Genomic DNA, 16,047 nt, shown 5'->3' on the forward strand with positions numbered 1-16,047 from the left:
GAAATCCCCAGGCGGCAGACGCATGCGCACAGTAGCATCAAACCGCTCGCTTCGTTTGCAACGAAAAAAACGATACCGAGATAGAGGCTACCGCGGCGAACTCGTTTGACTTGATCGATATGCAGTTTCGTGATAGTCGGTGTATACCGGATGGTACCCATAATTGACAGATTTGCGTTTTACAGATTTTCTTGTACGTCGTACATGTCTTAAAATGCATAATAAACGTACTTTGCACGGCAAAACCGTACAGGTTGACAGGTATGGGTGTTTGTCAGTCATGCGCCTTATAATACAGTGCGCCTTATAAATGGATCAATATTAAGTCGCAAAGTCTTGCAACTAAGGCAAGCAGCCGCCGACTAGATTTTCCCCCGAAGGCGAAGTAGTCCGCGGTGTATGCTGGGATTTATATACCGGCGTTTCATTTCCAAACCAATGTGTCAATCATCATTTGAATCAGTCACTATTGGCTAAAGTTATTCGGAGGTAAAGGGGGCGGATCCTTTTTATCATTTACAGGCTGTCATAGGCTAAAGGGGCGAAACAAAGCCTGCAATTGGCCGAAAAAGATGAATGTGAATCCCACGTTGGGTTGCACTACGGCATAGAGAAAACATTTTTTACTATTCTGTATTTGTAAATGTTTTACTCTCCTGGATTTACTACACTCACGGTTGTAAGAAGACCACGGTTACGTATCATTATTGAACGTGATGGCTGCAAGAGAACTTAGGTGAGCTATGCGGCTTTATATTTTCCCGGTATCTTGTTTTAGAGCGATCTTGATGTTTCTGAGATGAGTCTATCTTTAAACTCAATTCAATTCAAAGTGTTTATTGTCATACGCACAGTAAAGAACCCCGTTTCCCTGCAGGATAAAATTCTTACTTTGCTGTCCACACAGTTGCCAGCAAAAAATAAAATGGAAACTAAGAAATGTTTGGCATTTCTTGAATCCCAAGACTTTAACCTTCCGAATGATATTTGGAACGATGCATTTGAGTGATTGGTGACATCGTACAGACACTGTTTCCGTACATGTCTGGGACACGTATTTGCTTCTTTGCAAGCTTTCCGAATGTTAAGGGGGTAATAAGTTTGACTGAACTATCTGACTGTTTTGTCGACATTCCCATTGTAGCGCCTTATAATCCGGTGCGCCTTATGTATGGAAAATATAGGACCAAAAACTGTTTTTGGGGGGTGCGCCCTATAACCCGGTGCGCCTTATAGTGTGGAAAATACGGTAATTCTTTTCAGTAATGCGCCCGACACTGGATATAACTGGAGAAAGTCATATTCACAGCATTTTCTCAACACCACTGAAATATTTATTTGAAACTATTGGGAACTTCAGCAAAGGCTAAATAACTGAACATGAACCACTGCAGTTACGAATGAAAAGCGAAAGAGAACTGGGGTAATCTTCTTACTTTTTGTTCATGACTATAAGCAAGAATCCAGTCCTCTTGATCAGGATGGAAGAGAAGGCTGAGGATATAAAAGTTCAGCCGGTATTTCTGGTATGTTGCTCCTTCATCAGAACTGATCAGTAGGCTGTTCTCTACTTCAGTATCCGTTAAAAGCATAATCTTTGGAAAGAACAAGATATAGAATTGCGTCAACATTGCGACATGAAAGGCAACGAACTAGCAGGGAGCCAAGGAGAAAGACTGTTTAATTAGTGACCAGGGGATGTGATTGGAAGGAAATCAGGACAGTTTCAGGTGTAAGGAGGAAAATTGAACCTGGAGGTGAGTGACGAATTAATGTAATGACGAGAGACTTAAAAACAGAAACACAATGAGGGATTAAAGTAGAGAGGGAAGCTACAGTGAACCAGGAACCAGAGTGCAAAAAACGTGAGGAATCATTTTGCTATTACATACAGTATATTCAGGGTGGGCAGCACGGCGGCGCAGTGGTTAGCGCTTGTGCGGCACAGTTCATGTCATGGGAACCTGTCGTGGGTTCAAATCCAGCTCCAGACTTCCTGTGCAGAGTTTGTATGTTCTCCCCGTGCTTGCGTGGGTTTCCTCCGGGCACTCCGGTTTCCTCCCACGTTCCAAAAACATGCATTTCAGGTGAATTGACCGGTCCAAATTGTCCCTAGGTGTGAATGAGCGAATGAGTTGTCTGTCCCTGTGTGCCCTGCGATTGGCTGGCAACCAGTTCAGGGTGTCCCCTGCTCACTGCCCGGAGATGGCTGGGATGGGCTCCAGCCCCCCCGCGACCCTAATGAGGTTAAGCGGTACGGCTGATGAGATGAGATGATACTCAGGGTTGGGTAGGGTTACTTTAACTTGATTACTTTCAATTAATTTTGGATTACTCCAATACCAAATATGCTAATAAAAGACAAAAGAAACTAAATATGATTGAAATGACTAAATTTTGTGCAGGCTTGGGGAGTAACGGAACACATGGAACGGCAAAAATGATGTTGGCAAGCTGTTTGGATTTATATTCAATTTGTTTCTGTGGCATTTTATGTTTTGCCGGAGATCAAAGAGATCAAAGCCAGGAGAGAAAGCTTACCACGTGCTGTGAGTCATAATTTTATTCAGTTCTTAAAAATGCATTGCCAGTGTGCCCCTCATCATATAACATTGCAAATGGGCAAAATTAGAAAAGGTTTCTGTGTAATCTTTAATGCCATATTGTTGGTTAACCTATCCATGCATCTAATTTCTGTACAGTTAATCCTCATTAGGGTTGTGTGGGTTCTTAAACCTATCCCAACCAACTTCGGGCAGTGGACTTGTTGCTAGCGAGTTGCTGGGTGCAGTGAACAATGTTCCCTCTAAGCTGCTTGCTACCAAAGGCCATTCCCAACGCACAAGAATATCTATCCAGTGTATAAAAATCAGGGCTTGGAATTGTGATATTAGTTTTCCTGGCAAATTCAGCGGGTAAAAATATATGTGTTTTAAATGTGATGTTTTGAAGTCAATATCAACACGAAATCGAGTAAATGCGCATGTGTGCTGGAGCTGGATTTAGCAGGGTGGGAGTGGCTCCACTGGAGAGCCGGGGCGGTATTAAACATATTTATTTCTGCTTGAACATGGTTATAAAACAACTTGACATTGTTTTCTTCTTTGGTATTGTCATAGGTGTCAGGACCAGAACGGAGACAGGACCCACTTGCGTTACGTTTCTCTCAGTTTTATTGGAAGAAAGGAAAAGGTTGCACCCACGATCCCGTGATCGCTGGACGCGGGAAGCAGGTCGCTCTGAACGCGGAAGTGGGACTTCCGATGGCGGTGTTGGGAACAGAAAAAAACGGTTTAGGACAGGAGAGCAAAAAACGTGGTTGGGATCAGAAACGGGTTGAAAGACTAGGAGAGGAGACGTGGTCAGGATCAAAAAACGGTTTGAAGCCGGGGAGACAGACAGTACCAAAACAGGTGGGAGTCAGGGTCGAAAAAAGCTTGCCTAGAGTAAACTGAGGTTCGCAGATGGACTGACAACAGGTGACAGACAGGAGTGGGTTTAAATAGGGACTGGGAGCCAATCAGAGTCCGAGGCAGTTGGCACCAAAGGAGCGGATACAGGTGATTCACATCAGTAATCATGACAACAGGAGTCTGACTGTTCACATTTACATGAAAAATATTCTTTTTACTTTGGGTTGTTGGTCAATCTTTTTTGCCAACATTACTTTCACTTGAAAAATGTGACTAACACAGTTCTGTATTTTTAAACCAACTAAATAAAAACACAAAATATCAGTATCTGTAACAAAAAAAATGGAAATCTCATGTAAAAGGTGTTGTAAAAATGATGTTTGTTTGCCGTGACACCTTTACTATAGTACATTAGCCAATTCATTAATATGTGAAAAAATGATTTACAATTTCCGGAAACCCAGCAAAATGTAACCTGATTTGATCTCAGGTTTTGGACGTGATTGATAATGATTTATTTGCCAAATGCAGGATGGATGTTGTCAATCCAAGCGATGCTCACAGACTCTGTGTGATTCCCCAGATCCGTGGAAGCTTAGAGGGACCATTGGTTGTGAATTTATGCTACATTAATTTAAAAAAACAATTTTCACCACAATCTGCTTGCTACAGATACCCAAAAGACAACATCAGGAACATATTTTTTGTGTTTTTGTGTAAATTATAACTATAACCTTATCCTCCTTGTTTTATAACCTTATCTTCTCTGTTCCTTTATCTTCTTGGGTTTTTTACCTCACTGTGAATGTGTAAACTGGAGTGTCATACCCAATTTCGTTGTCACAATATGTTAACCCATTTTGTGACAATGACAATAAAGGTATATTCTATTCTATTCTTTCTATTCTACTTGCGAGCCTTGTGTCATGATTACTGATTTACCTGTGCCCGCTCCTTTGGCGCCAACTGCCTTGGACTCTGATTGGTTCCCTGTCCCTATTCAAACCCACTCCTGTCAGTCCCCAGTTGTCAGTCCGTCCGCAAACCTCGGTTTACTCTAAGCAAGGTCTCTTCGACCCTAACGTTTTTGCTCCCGTCTGTTCCCCGGCTTCAACCTGCTTTTTTTATCCTAACCACGTTTTTTCCGTTCCCGACACCGCCATCACTCACCACGGAAGTCTCACTGGTGTTCAGAGAAACCTGCTTCCCGCGTCCAGTGATCCCTGGATTGTGAGTGCAACCCTTTTCTTTCTTCTTATAAAACTGAGAGAAACGTAACGCAAGTGGGTCCTGTCTCCGTTCTTTCTGGTCTTGGCATGTGAGTGCTTTCAGCTTTAGTGTCGGACACACTGGCTAAAGCACCCTTAGCTTTGACAGTTGGGTATTAAGGGTAGACAATTCTGTTCTGTATCTTGTTGACTCACTCTACTGGAACTGATTATTTGACTGGTCCAAAAATGTGATTCTGATCTCAATCGTACTATACCTCACTTATAGACACACCCAATGATACCTGTGATTTGGGCTTTACCGAAAATGTTGTATAAGCAGATCAGAAAAAAATATTTCTGTGTTGCCAGTGAACTACCAGCAACGCCCATGGAAGTGTTCGCACTGTTAGACTCAAACATTCTCATTATCTCATTAGCTGCACCGCTTATCCTCAGTAGGGTCACGGGGGTGCTGGAGCCCATCCCAGCATTCATCAGGCAGTGGGCAGGGGACACCCTGAACTGGTTGCCAGCCAATCGCAGGGCACACAGGGACAGACAACTCGCTCGCTCATTCACACCTAGGGACAATTTGGACCGGCCAATCCACCTGAAATGTCTTTGGAATGTGGAAACCGGAGTGCCCGGAGGAAACCCACGCAAGCACGGGGAGAACATACAAACTCCGCACAGGAAGTCCGGTAGCTAGATTTGAACCCACACCGGAGGTTCCCAAGACCTTAGAACTGTGCCGCACACGCGCTAACCACTGCGCCGCCGTGCTGCCGACTCAAACATTATTAAATACGATTGCTTGATGTAATCCAGTATAGCAAGAGTATTTCATTAAAATGGGACCATACCTTTCTTTTGTTGTTTGGGCTCACATACAGGTAACTGAGAATGGTCTTTGCTCCTACTTTGTCATTCAGTTTCTGATATGTTGCTCCATAGTCAGTTGACCTGAAATTTGATCAGAAAAATATAATAAGCTTTTGCTGAAAATGATTTTTTGCAATTAAATCCCCGGACAATTTAAAGCAAGATTATAATCGCCTTGGTACTGACTTTTTCTGTTTCATTATCATATTCGAAGTAATTTCCATTTTGTGTATGATTCGATATTGTCATGAACCGGAACAGGAAGAGAACCCAAATGCGTGACATTTCTCACACAAGCCTTTTATTTGGCGGGACATGGGGAGTCATGTACGTTAGGCAGCAGTCAGGCGTGGAATGACAGGATTGATATCGAAACAGGATATCAAAATTGAACAGGACAAACTAAACGGGAACGAAAACTGGAGAGAATAATAAACAGGGCAAAAATAGACGGGAACGATACCGGACAGGAAATGCAGGCAGGAAACCAGACACTCAAACTATGGGGAAACTGTCATGAACCGAACAGGATCAGGACCCAAATGCGTGACGTATCTGACACAAGCCTTTTATTTTACAGGGAATGGGGAGTCATGCACGTTAAGCAGCAGTCTGGCGTGGAATGATAGGAAGCCAGAGGCTGACGACATTGATGCCAATTGCCCGAGCAGATATCGGACAGATGGGCCCGATACCGGACAGGACGGGACAGACAGGATTGATATCAAAACAGGATATCGAAGATAAACAGGACAAACTAGACGGGAACAAAACTGGAAACCGATATTAAACAACGGGACAGACACGATTGATATCAAAACATGATATTAAAATTAAACAGGACAAACAAGACGGGAACAAAAATGGAAACCGATATTAAACAAGACAAAATAAAAAGGAAATATCAACAGGAAACAGGACCGAGTCAAAACCCATGTCTTGTGGGGCAGAGGTTCGTTGACGGACTGACCAAGGGAGAGTGAGAGCACTGAGCTTGAATAGAAGGGAAGCCAATCTGTCAACGAGCCGCAGCTAGCGCCACACGAGGGGAGGCAATTGGGTGCCATGGCAACCGTCACAAATATTACCTCAATTCTAATGCTGGTGGTTGACAAAATGCAAAAGTTAAAAGGAATTACAATACATATGACTTGATGTTTACATTTTTGGATATTTGTGAAGTCAATTTTTAATGTTTACCGAGGGTGTCACGTTGTCATGGCGCCCAATTGGCCCTGCCCGTGTGGCACCAGCTGTGGCTCATTGACAGATTGGCTTTCTGTCTATTTAAGCTCAGTGCTCTCCTTTTTCCTTTGTCAGTCCGTCAACGAATTTCTGCCCATTGGGTTTCGACTCGGTCCTGTTCCTGTTGGTATTTCCTGTCCGGTATTGTTGTTTATTTTGTCCTGTTAAATTTCGGTTTCCAGTTTTGTTTCCATCTATTTTTGTCCCGTTCAATATTTTCTCCAGTTTTCGTTCCAGCCTGGTTTATCCTGTTTATTTTCAATATCCCATTTCATTATCCATCCTGTCTGTCCCGTCCTGTCCGGTATCAACCCCATCTGTCCGATATCAACTTGGGCAATTGGTATCGATCTCGTCGGCCTCTGGCTTCCGATCATTTCATGCCAGACTGCTGCCTAACGTGCATGACTCCCCATTTCCCGTGAAATAAAAGGCTTGTGTGAGTAACGTCACGCGTTTGGGTCCTGATCCAGTTCTGGTTCATGACAGAGGGTGCCATACTGGCCAAGTATAAAAAGCTTACCTCCATAAAGAGCTCTCAGTAACGCTGTTCAAGTTGAAATCAAATAACTTCGTCAGCATCAAAATCACCTGCAAAACAAATAATTTAGAATTAATATACAGATTAATTTAATGTTTTGACAGGAGCCGATTAAAAATCCATTTTAAAGGACTTGTCTTAGCCCACCCTCCACCTCTTTGACATGTCCCTTAAAGCAAGAAATAACAGACTCAGAGACGGTTTCTTCCCCAGGGCCATCACCACCCTAAACAAGCATGACAGACCATGAAAAATGTAAATCATGTGTTTTGGTATTGTATACAAAAATAGCGACTCCGATTCTGTTGCTTCTGGAAGTTATTTTGCTATTTTTTATGGCGCTACTGTTACGAAAAAAAAACTTGCATTAGGCTGCTTTCCAAGGACTACCTTGTAAATATTTTTGTCTATTTATCCTGACATTCTTGTATTCATTTTTCATAAGTCTATATATTTATATATATATATATATATATATATATACAGTGTTCTCGTTTGCCCGCGTTTTTGACACAAAATTGTCATTATCATTTTTTAACAAAGATTTACGGCACTCCAAACCTTTGGTCCGGCAGATCCACCATTGTTGTTTTGGTCTCGCGGTTCGAGTTTTCGTCTGCACGCCGATCTCCAAATCGAGTTGTGTAGTGAAAGTCTGTCTCTTTTTAGAGAACCGGCTTTTTCGGCTCAACTCATTAAAGAGCCGGCTTTCAAACGGCTCACTTGCTTTGATGCATTATATTACGAATGATTATGTTGTATAAGAAGAAGTCAAGAAAAAAAGGAGAAAATGAAAAAAGACAGGTTTGTGGTTATCCCTTTAATCAGTGTATTACCAACAATTAATGCAGAAAATGAATTAATAATTTGAATAAGAAAACGTATTATTCTACTTAATTATATTTGCATGTATTTTTTCCTTCTATAGTTTTTTATAATAAACCTCATTCGTGTCGAGCAACTCAGTGTTTCACAACAAAATATTCATTAACAATTTATATAATATAAGGAAACACACGTACAATATGGCATGTTAAACTACATAAAAAAACATGTTTGGAAAAAAAGAACATCTTTTTGTATTTTGTAAGAGAAAATACGACAGTTTGTAAGGGCATGGAGCACCCTAAATTTTGGGGACCCATAGATCTCTGTTGGGACCCATAGATTTTTGAGCATGCGAGTCCCCGGGACCCATCACTTTTAAGAGGTAAAATAAACACTGTATATATTTATAAATATATATATATATTATACTGGTTCAAGCATAGATAAATCCAGGGTTCCCACGGACCCTTGAAAAGTCTTAGAAGCCATTGAAATGATTATTCTAAAAATAGGGCCTTAATTAGCATTAAAATGTCTTCAATCCAATTTTCAAAAGTCTTAAAAAGTAAACCTAAAGATTTAGTAATATTTAGCAATCGTCCACATCCATTGGGTCAGAGCTTTTTTTTTCCAAGCATGTGTTTTTATGATGCTACACTCAAAATTGAATATAGAGGTCAGACTGGAAGTGCCTCCAACAGCCTGGCAGAAGGCTCTCCACACCCGGGAGGTGAACTGTGGTCTGCTGTCAGAGACGATGTCCATGGGGAGGCCGTGAGGCCTGAAGTTTTAAAGGCAGATGGAAGTTTCACCAGAGGGACATAATGGACGGACTAGGAGAACCGGTCGATGACGGTAAGAGCCAATGTGTTTCCCTACGACCGAGGCAAAGAAGTCCACTCGGATGTGGGACCGGGGATGATCTCGAAACCTAAAATCCTAGGCATTTTCCTATATTGGTGACAGAACTAAACTAACTTTTTGCCATTCAGTTACGCACAATTTTGTAGGGATTTTTCTAGCTTTAATTTTGAAAATTGTTAGGATTGAAACGAATTATTCTTTGCTGCAATCAGTAAATGAATTTGCTTATAGGTGTTGCTTGTGCTCTACCATAAATCTTCTTTTTTGAAAGATGCTAGAATTCCCTACACTGATAAAAACAAAATTACGTTATTACTTTGAGCTCTTTGAGTTCTGATATGAATAATTATCCCGAAAAAATTGAATCAATGAACCAGACTGATGGAAATAACACACAGAATTTACTAACAAAGACATTTAATGAGTTTTCGACCGCTGAAAGTTGCACTAAACAACATTTTCCCTCTATGATGCTAGCCGATTTGGGGAAATTCCCTTGTACAAGAAAAAAATTCATTTCAAAGAACCAGCAAACATGATGTTAAATCTGAAACCGTCCTCTTACTTGTTGTGAAAAGATTTGCTCTCGTGCTCGCTATGGTCTCAATGTGTGGCGCACGTGCTGGACCCAAAGCTGCAGTGCAGCAGTAGAAGAGAGGATGAGCTATCGATCAGCTCCTCTTTTTATATGGCCCAGGGATGGTTGACCAGATCATGTCTCTTTGGGCATGGTCTCAGATACAGAGTTGGGTAGGGTTACTTTAACTTGATTACTTTCTATTACTTTTGGATTACTCCAATACCAAATATGCTAATAAAAGACAAAAGAAACTAAATATGAATAAAATTATGACTCACAACACGTGGTAAGCTTTCTCTCCTGGCTTTGATCTCTTTGATCTCCGGCAAAACTAACATAAGATGCGACAGTAACAAAATGAGAATAAACCCAAACAGCTTGCCAACATTATTTTTGCTGTTCCATGTGTTCCGTTACTCCCCAAGCCTGCACAAAATTTAGAAATTTTATTCATATTTAGTTTCTCTTGTCTTTTATTAGCATATTTGGTATTGGAGTAATCCAAAAGTAATTGAAAGTAATCACGTTAAAGTAACCCTACCCAACCCTGCTCAGATATCTGAGACCACCAGGATCGGGTGATGGTGTTGCAAGTTGCTCAACTTGTTAAAAAGCCAAAGAAGTGAGAATTTTGCATAATAATCTGTACTTGAGAATGCCCCTCCAATCGACAGATCATTATTTTATCAATACATAGCCTTGAATGTTTTAATTACATTCAAAACTTTCATCATGGTACATGGTGAATTGATTCGTTCGGGAACTGTCCAAAAGGGGACGGCGTCGTTCCTTCCATTCCAAAGCGAGCCACATGAAACCAAAAATATGGAAGTCATTTTTGTGCTGGGCTTCTTTGCTCTACAATTTGTTGTAAAGTTTGTGCATTTTTTAACTGAAAGACGAGCTCTCGGACAATTTGATTTACTGTGTTCCACTGTATGCCAGTTTACATCAGGATGGCTTCGAGGAAGACGGCGGAGGAGAAAGTGAAGGAATCGGAAGAAGTAAGAATATGTGTGGAGCAAGTGTCGATTTAGCCTCCAGCTGGGCAGCCGAAAGCACTTGGTCAGTCATTAGCATGCAAAGGTCCAGTCTAGTCGACATTTAAGGTTATTCATTCCCCAGGCAGATGCTCTACAAGCTGACAACATGCTTCCTAAATCACTCTTAATAAATGGCCTTCACTAATGCTGTTATCCCAGTGGTTATTCCCCCCTTTGCATTTTTAAAGCTTAGAGCCAAACCAAATGCACGGCACGTTTTGAGTGTTTTGGGGATAACAGATGTTACCTCATGCTTAATAAGCAATATCACAAGGGCCCCGACCGAGCTATGTAATTCTTCCCGAGGCGCATTTGTTTAAGCTTGTACTCTCTTTGCCATGATTGTGTGTTCCACAAAGTCAGTCGAGTCATACACTTTCTCAACTGCCTCAACAATATACTGCCGGGGGAAATGCAATTATAAATAAAAGGAGATTTCCCCAGTTGCGAGTAATTAAAGTCTTGGATATTTGGATTAATGTCCTTGTTTTTTGTAGACACATGGTCATTAAGTGTTTACGCCAACATCCCCGTGTGATTTTTATTCTTTGTAAAGTGTAAGTATCGAAACTGTCATGGCCAGCATGGTCGCCGTGGCGACCGGCTGGCCCCGCCCCCTGGGCACCGGCTGAAGCAGATCGCCTAATTTGCGTGTTTGCTTCTTAAGGGGGGTTTTGGGTATTGCGGGTTGCTGGTACATTGCATTTTCTGTTCTGTTTTGCTCTGTCCTGTTTTGTTTGATTCGGAGGAAACCTGTGTTTGCACGTTTTGAGTAAAAGCCTGTTTTGTGAGTATCCCTAGTCTGAGTTCCTGTTTGTCTGTAAGCCTGTTTTTGTTTTGTTTTGTCACTGATTGTTGGACGACTTTTATTTTGCTAAATAAAAGTACTGATCGTTAACGCGAATGAGTTCATCCTTCCTGCCTCCTGCCTCCGATCTGGTCCGGTCAAGTCAAGTCAAGTCAAGTCATTTTTATTTGTATAGCCCTAAATCACGAAGAGTCTCAAAGGGCTTCACAGATTGTTACACTATATTACACAAACTATTTTCAACCGAAAAGAGGAGTAGGTTATTCGTATGCAATGGAGTAGAAGTGAGTTTTAAGTTTAGATTTAAACATTTCCACTGAGGTTGCAGATCGAATCTCAGGGGGAAGAGCATTCCACAGCACCGGTGCCCGGATGGAGAACGCTCTCGAACCAGCAGAAGACTTCTTTGCTCTCGGGATCCTTGACAGAAACAGGATATCGGATGTGATTGTATCCTCAGCTTCAAGGGACATTTAGCGCCTCATAGTGGTGAGAGAAAACTTCATTCATTGAAAAAAAAAAAATATTTTATGAGCACTATTTGCGATGTGACTTTGTTTTTTTAAATATTGTGCAATGGAAGGGATTATAGTTGCCATGTTGACTTTGTTCTTTCGGTAGTTTTGGTTGCATTGCTTCGTTTTTTGTTGGACTCTTAATTTGGTTCTGAAACGGTTGTATTAGAAGTATTTGTAATTATTTTTGTACACTTATAAAGTTTCAATTGTAGTTATTTAATAAGGAATAGTACATTTTCAGTGCCTAAAATGTTTGTGCTGTGTTTATCGTAATTATAAACCGACTCAGAGGGTACAACTGTTTAATGATCATGACATTACCTGTCATGGTTGCCATGGCACCCAATTGGCCGCGTCTGTGTGTGTGTCATGGTTGCCATGGTGCCATATTGGCCCCGCCCATGTGTGTCATGGTTGCCATGGTGCCCAATTAGCCTCGCCCGTGTGGCGCCAGCTGCGGCTCGTTGAGAGATTGGCTTTCTTTCTGTATAAAGCTCAGCGCTCTCTTGCTTCGGTTGTCAGCCCGTCAAACGAACTTCTGCCCCCACAAGACGTGGGTTCCTTTTTGGTATCTTCAGTCTGGTATTGTTTCCGTTTATTTTTGTCCCGTTTAATTTGGTGTTCCAGTTTTGTTTCTGTCTATTTTAGTCCTGTTTATCATTTTCTCCAGTTTTCGTTCCCGTCTAGTTTCTCCTGTTGATTATCAATATCCTGATTTGTTGTCAATCCTGTCTGTCCCTTCCGGTCCGGTATCGACCCCATCTGTCCGATATCAACTCGGGCAATTGGAATTGGTCTCGTCGGTCTCTGGCTTCCTGTCCTACCACGCCACACCGGCTTCCTAACATGCATGACTCCCCATTTACCGTAAAATAAAAGGCTTTTGTGAGAACGTTACGCAATTGGGTCCTGTTCTGGTTCTGATATTTCCAAGCAAAAAGTATCAATATTGGATTGGTGTCAATCTTTACTGCCTGTTATTTATTTGGATCGGATCGACACTAAAATTCCTAGTATCGCCGCCTCTAATGCGCATACTACAATAATAAGAGCGCCACTGCCCCCTCATGTACTGGAGGTGCAACTGCACTTTGATCTAAAAAAATAAACATGTTTCCCGAGACACGTCTCACTATTTGGGAATGACTGGTTTTGGTGAAAATGGTTTAGTATGTGTCTGCTCACCCAACTGGGAAGTGTTTTACTCTCGTGTATAAGTACATCCAATAATATATGCTATGAGTATTCCTCATTAGTTGAAGGGCAGTGTGCATAGGGGACCTTCTGTCTCACACATATGAGTTGATGCGGGTAGTCCTCAGTGAGAGGTCCTGTCAGATGGGCTCCCACTGGAGACTGCATATGCTTCCTCACAGACCGTGCCAATTAGGTTGGCCAATTTTAAAGACTGCAAAGTCAAGACCAGAAAGGATGGCTTAACATTTGAGTTCCCCTCCCCAATGTGGTGCCTGTAGCAAAATTAGATTTAATATGCGATTGACAGTGCATAAGCTTGTAAGTCATGGGTAGGCTAGCTATGTCCGGCCCACCAAATGTTAAAGATATAATGATAATGACAACATTCTTGTGAACGTTTTTGATCAATTCAAATTTTTTTATGTCGCATACCTGTCGCGCTCCAGGGCTCCGTGCCCTTACAAACTGTCGTATTTTCCCTTACAAAATACAAAATAATCTTACACCATATTTTTTTTTAAATTGTTTATTTGTGTAGTTTAACGCGTTGTATTGTACATGTTTTTCATTATATCATATATTTTGACTAAGACCAAAAAGTTTGAGCATATTACTCCTGTATTGGCCAACTTGCACTGGCTCCCAGTCCACTTAAGATGTGACTTTAAGGTTCTCTTATTAACATATAAATGTTTGCATGGGCTTGCACCCTCTTATCTCTCTGATTTGATTTCCCCCTATGTTCCTGCACGGAGTCTGCGCTCGGAAAATGCCGGTCTACTTGTGACTCTGAGAGCCAAGAAGTCTGCAGGCTCGAGAGCGTTCTCCATCCGGGCCCCGGTGTTATGGAATGCCCTGCCTCCGGAGATAAGATCTGCAGCCTCAACGGAAGTTTTTAAATCAAGGCTTAAGACACACTTGTATTCCAAAGCTTATGATTGATGCCCACTTCAAATTCTGTATTATCCTGTCTTTTTCCGACTGCCTGCCTGGTGGTGATACGAAGGAGAATATAATTAAGTAGAATAATACATTTTCTTATTCAAATTATTAATTCATTTTCTGCATTAATTGTTGGTGATATACTGATCAAAGGGATAACCACAAACCTGTCTTTTTTCATTTTCTCCTTTTATACTTCCTTTTTTCTTAAACTCTTTATACAACATAATAATTCGTAATATAATGCATCAAAGCAAGTGAGCCGGTTGAGAGCCGGCTCTCTTTAATGAGCTGAGCCGAAAAAGCCGGTTCTCTAAAAACAGACGGACTTCCTTTTACAAGACAACTACCACGGAATGATGCATGATGGGAAATCCCCAGGCGGCAGACGCATGCGCACAGTAGCATCAAACCGCTTCGTTTGCAACGAAAAAAACGATACCGAGATAGAGGCTACCGCAGCGAACTTGATTGATTTGCCGTTTCGTCATAGTCGGTGTATACCGGATGGTACCCATAATTGTACAAATTTGCGTTTTCTTTTACGTCGTACACGTCTTAAAATGCATAATAAACGTAATTTGTACGGCAAAAACGTACAGGTTGACAGGTATGATGTTGGGGTCTGCTGACTCCTAAATCTAAATTTCACAACCTTACACCTTCATATATTGGTCAAAGGCTGGGTAACTGAAACATTAAGTAACATTACTTGATGATTGAGACACACGCAGTAATGGTATAATGTTTAGTTTAGTAGCAATTTAATATTTTTATTATATATGTATTTATGTATGAAGGGTGAAGAAAAGAAGTATTTGAACACCCTGCTATTTTGCTATTTTCCTAGTGTTAATTGAGGTTTGCAGACGGACTGACAAAAGGCAACAGACAGGAGTGGGTTTGAATAGGGACAGGGAGCCAATCAGAGTCCGAGGCAGTTGGCGCCAAACAGGTCCTTCACAACAGTAACCATGACCTTGTTCTTATTCAAAAAAGTCTGTCTTGCTGTGAGTAAGGTTTATTATCGCTTAAAAAGGTCTTGTGATCAAGAGATCGCAGTTCGAATCCCGGCTCCTCCTCCGTGTTACATGTCGAAGTGTCCTTGGGTAAGACACTGAACCCCTAATACTCCCAATAAGCAGGTTAGCGCCTTACATGGCTGCACGGCCGCTATTGGGAAATGTGAAGCACACTGTAAAGCACTTTGGGAAGTCTTGACTTGAAAAGTGCTATATGAATGCAGATCAGTTCATTTCATTTCATAGTAGGAATCTGGTGGACAAATATTTAGAACTATTGTCTGAGCAGACGAATACACCCAGCGAGGGCTAAGCAAATCTTGGAAGCGTTCCCTAGAAGTCCATTAAGTTGTCACAAAATCACCACAAGATGAGGTATAATTAGATGTCTCCAAGGTGAAACAATTCTCAGCAGCTACAAAAACAGCTGGCAAATGTAATTATATGGAAGTATCAAGGTGCAGGAAATCCCATTTAGCTCTGTTCTTGGAGGCAGATGTTATTTATAGTTGGGGGAAGGCAGTTTATTGATACAAATTGATGCACTTATCCAGGATAAGCATGGTCATAAAATTCTTATAGTGTCATTAAATCAACCCAGTCTTACATGTGACGCACTAACAAACATTTAGGATTCATTTAAGTAAAGATGGCGAGCAAATAGATTGACATGTTGTTACTGCAAAGCTGTAATATGACAGTTATTTTCATTATTAATTAATCGATTGTTTTAGGAGTCGGAGTCTCAATTTGAGTACGATTCAGTATGTCACGGTTGCCATGGCGCCCAATTGGCCCCACCCGTGTGGGGCCAGCTGCGGCCCGTTGACGGATTGACTTCCTTACTTTTTAAGCTTTAACATTTTTTTTCAAATATTTCCCTTCTCTAGAAAAAAATTGCGTATCCCCACTTAAACTGTCCGGACTGAAACAGAATCTCACTTCTTAGTTCC

The 16,047-nt window shown here is 41.4% G+C and overlaps 1 protein-coding gene across 2 annotated transcripts in view; it reads right to left on the minus strand.

The window, feature by feature from the left end:
- The window catches only part of sorcs1 (sortilin-related VPS10 domain containing receptor 1), a 134,333-nt gene that overhangs the window by 85,224 nt on the left and 33,062 nt on the right, over positions 1 to 16,047 (minus strand). For both annotated transcript variants that reach the window (XM_088341622.1, XM_088341621.1), the window contains exons 2-4: positions 7,275 to 7,342; positions 5,488 to 5,587; positions 1,437 to 1,595 (exon numbers count right to left, since the gene is read on the minus strand). In XM_088341622.1, coding sequence (XP_088197748.1) covers positions 1,437 to 1,595; positions 5,488 to 5,587; positions 7,275 to 7,342 — 327 coding nt within the window. The remainder of the gene's footprint in view (positions 1 to 1,436; positions 1,596 to 5,487; positions 5,588 to 7,274; positions 7,343 to 16,047) is intronic.

The sequence above is a fragment of the Urocampus carinirostris genome, chromosome 8 (assembly GCF_059441175.1).
Source record: "Urocampus carinirostris isolate Australia breed hairy pipefish chromosome 8, RoL_Ucar_1.0, whole genome shotgun sequence".
NCBI classification, from domain to species: domain Eukaryota; kingdom Metazoa; phylum Chordata; class Actinopteri; order Syngnathiformes; family Syngnathidae; genus Urocampus; species Urocampus carinirostris.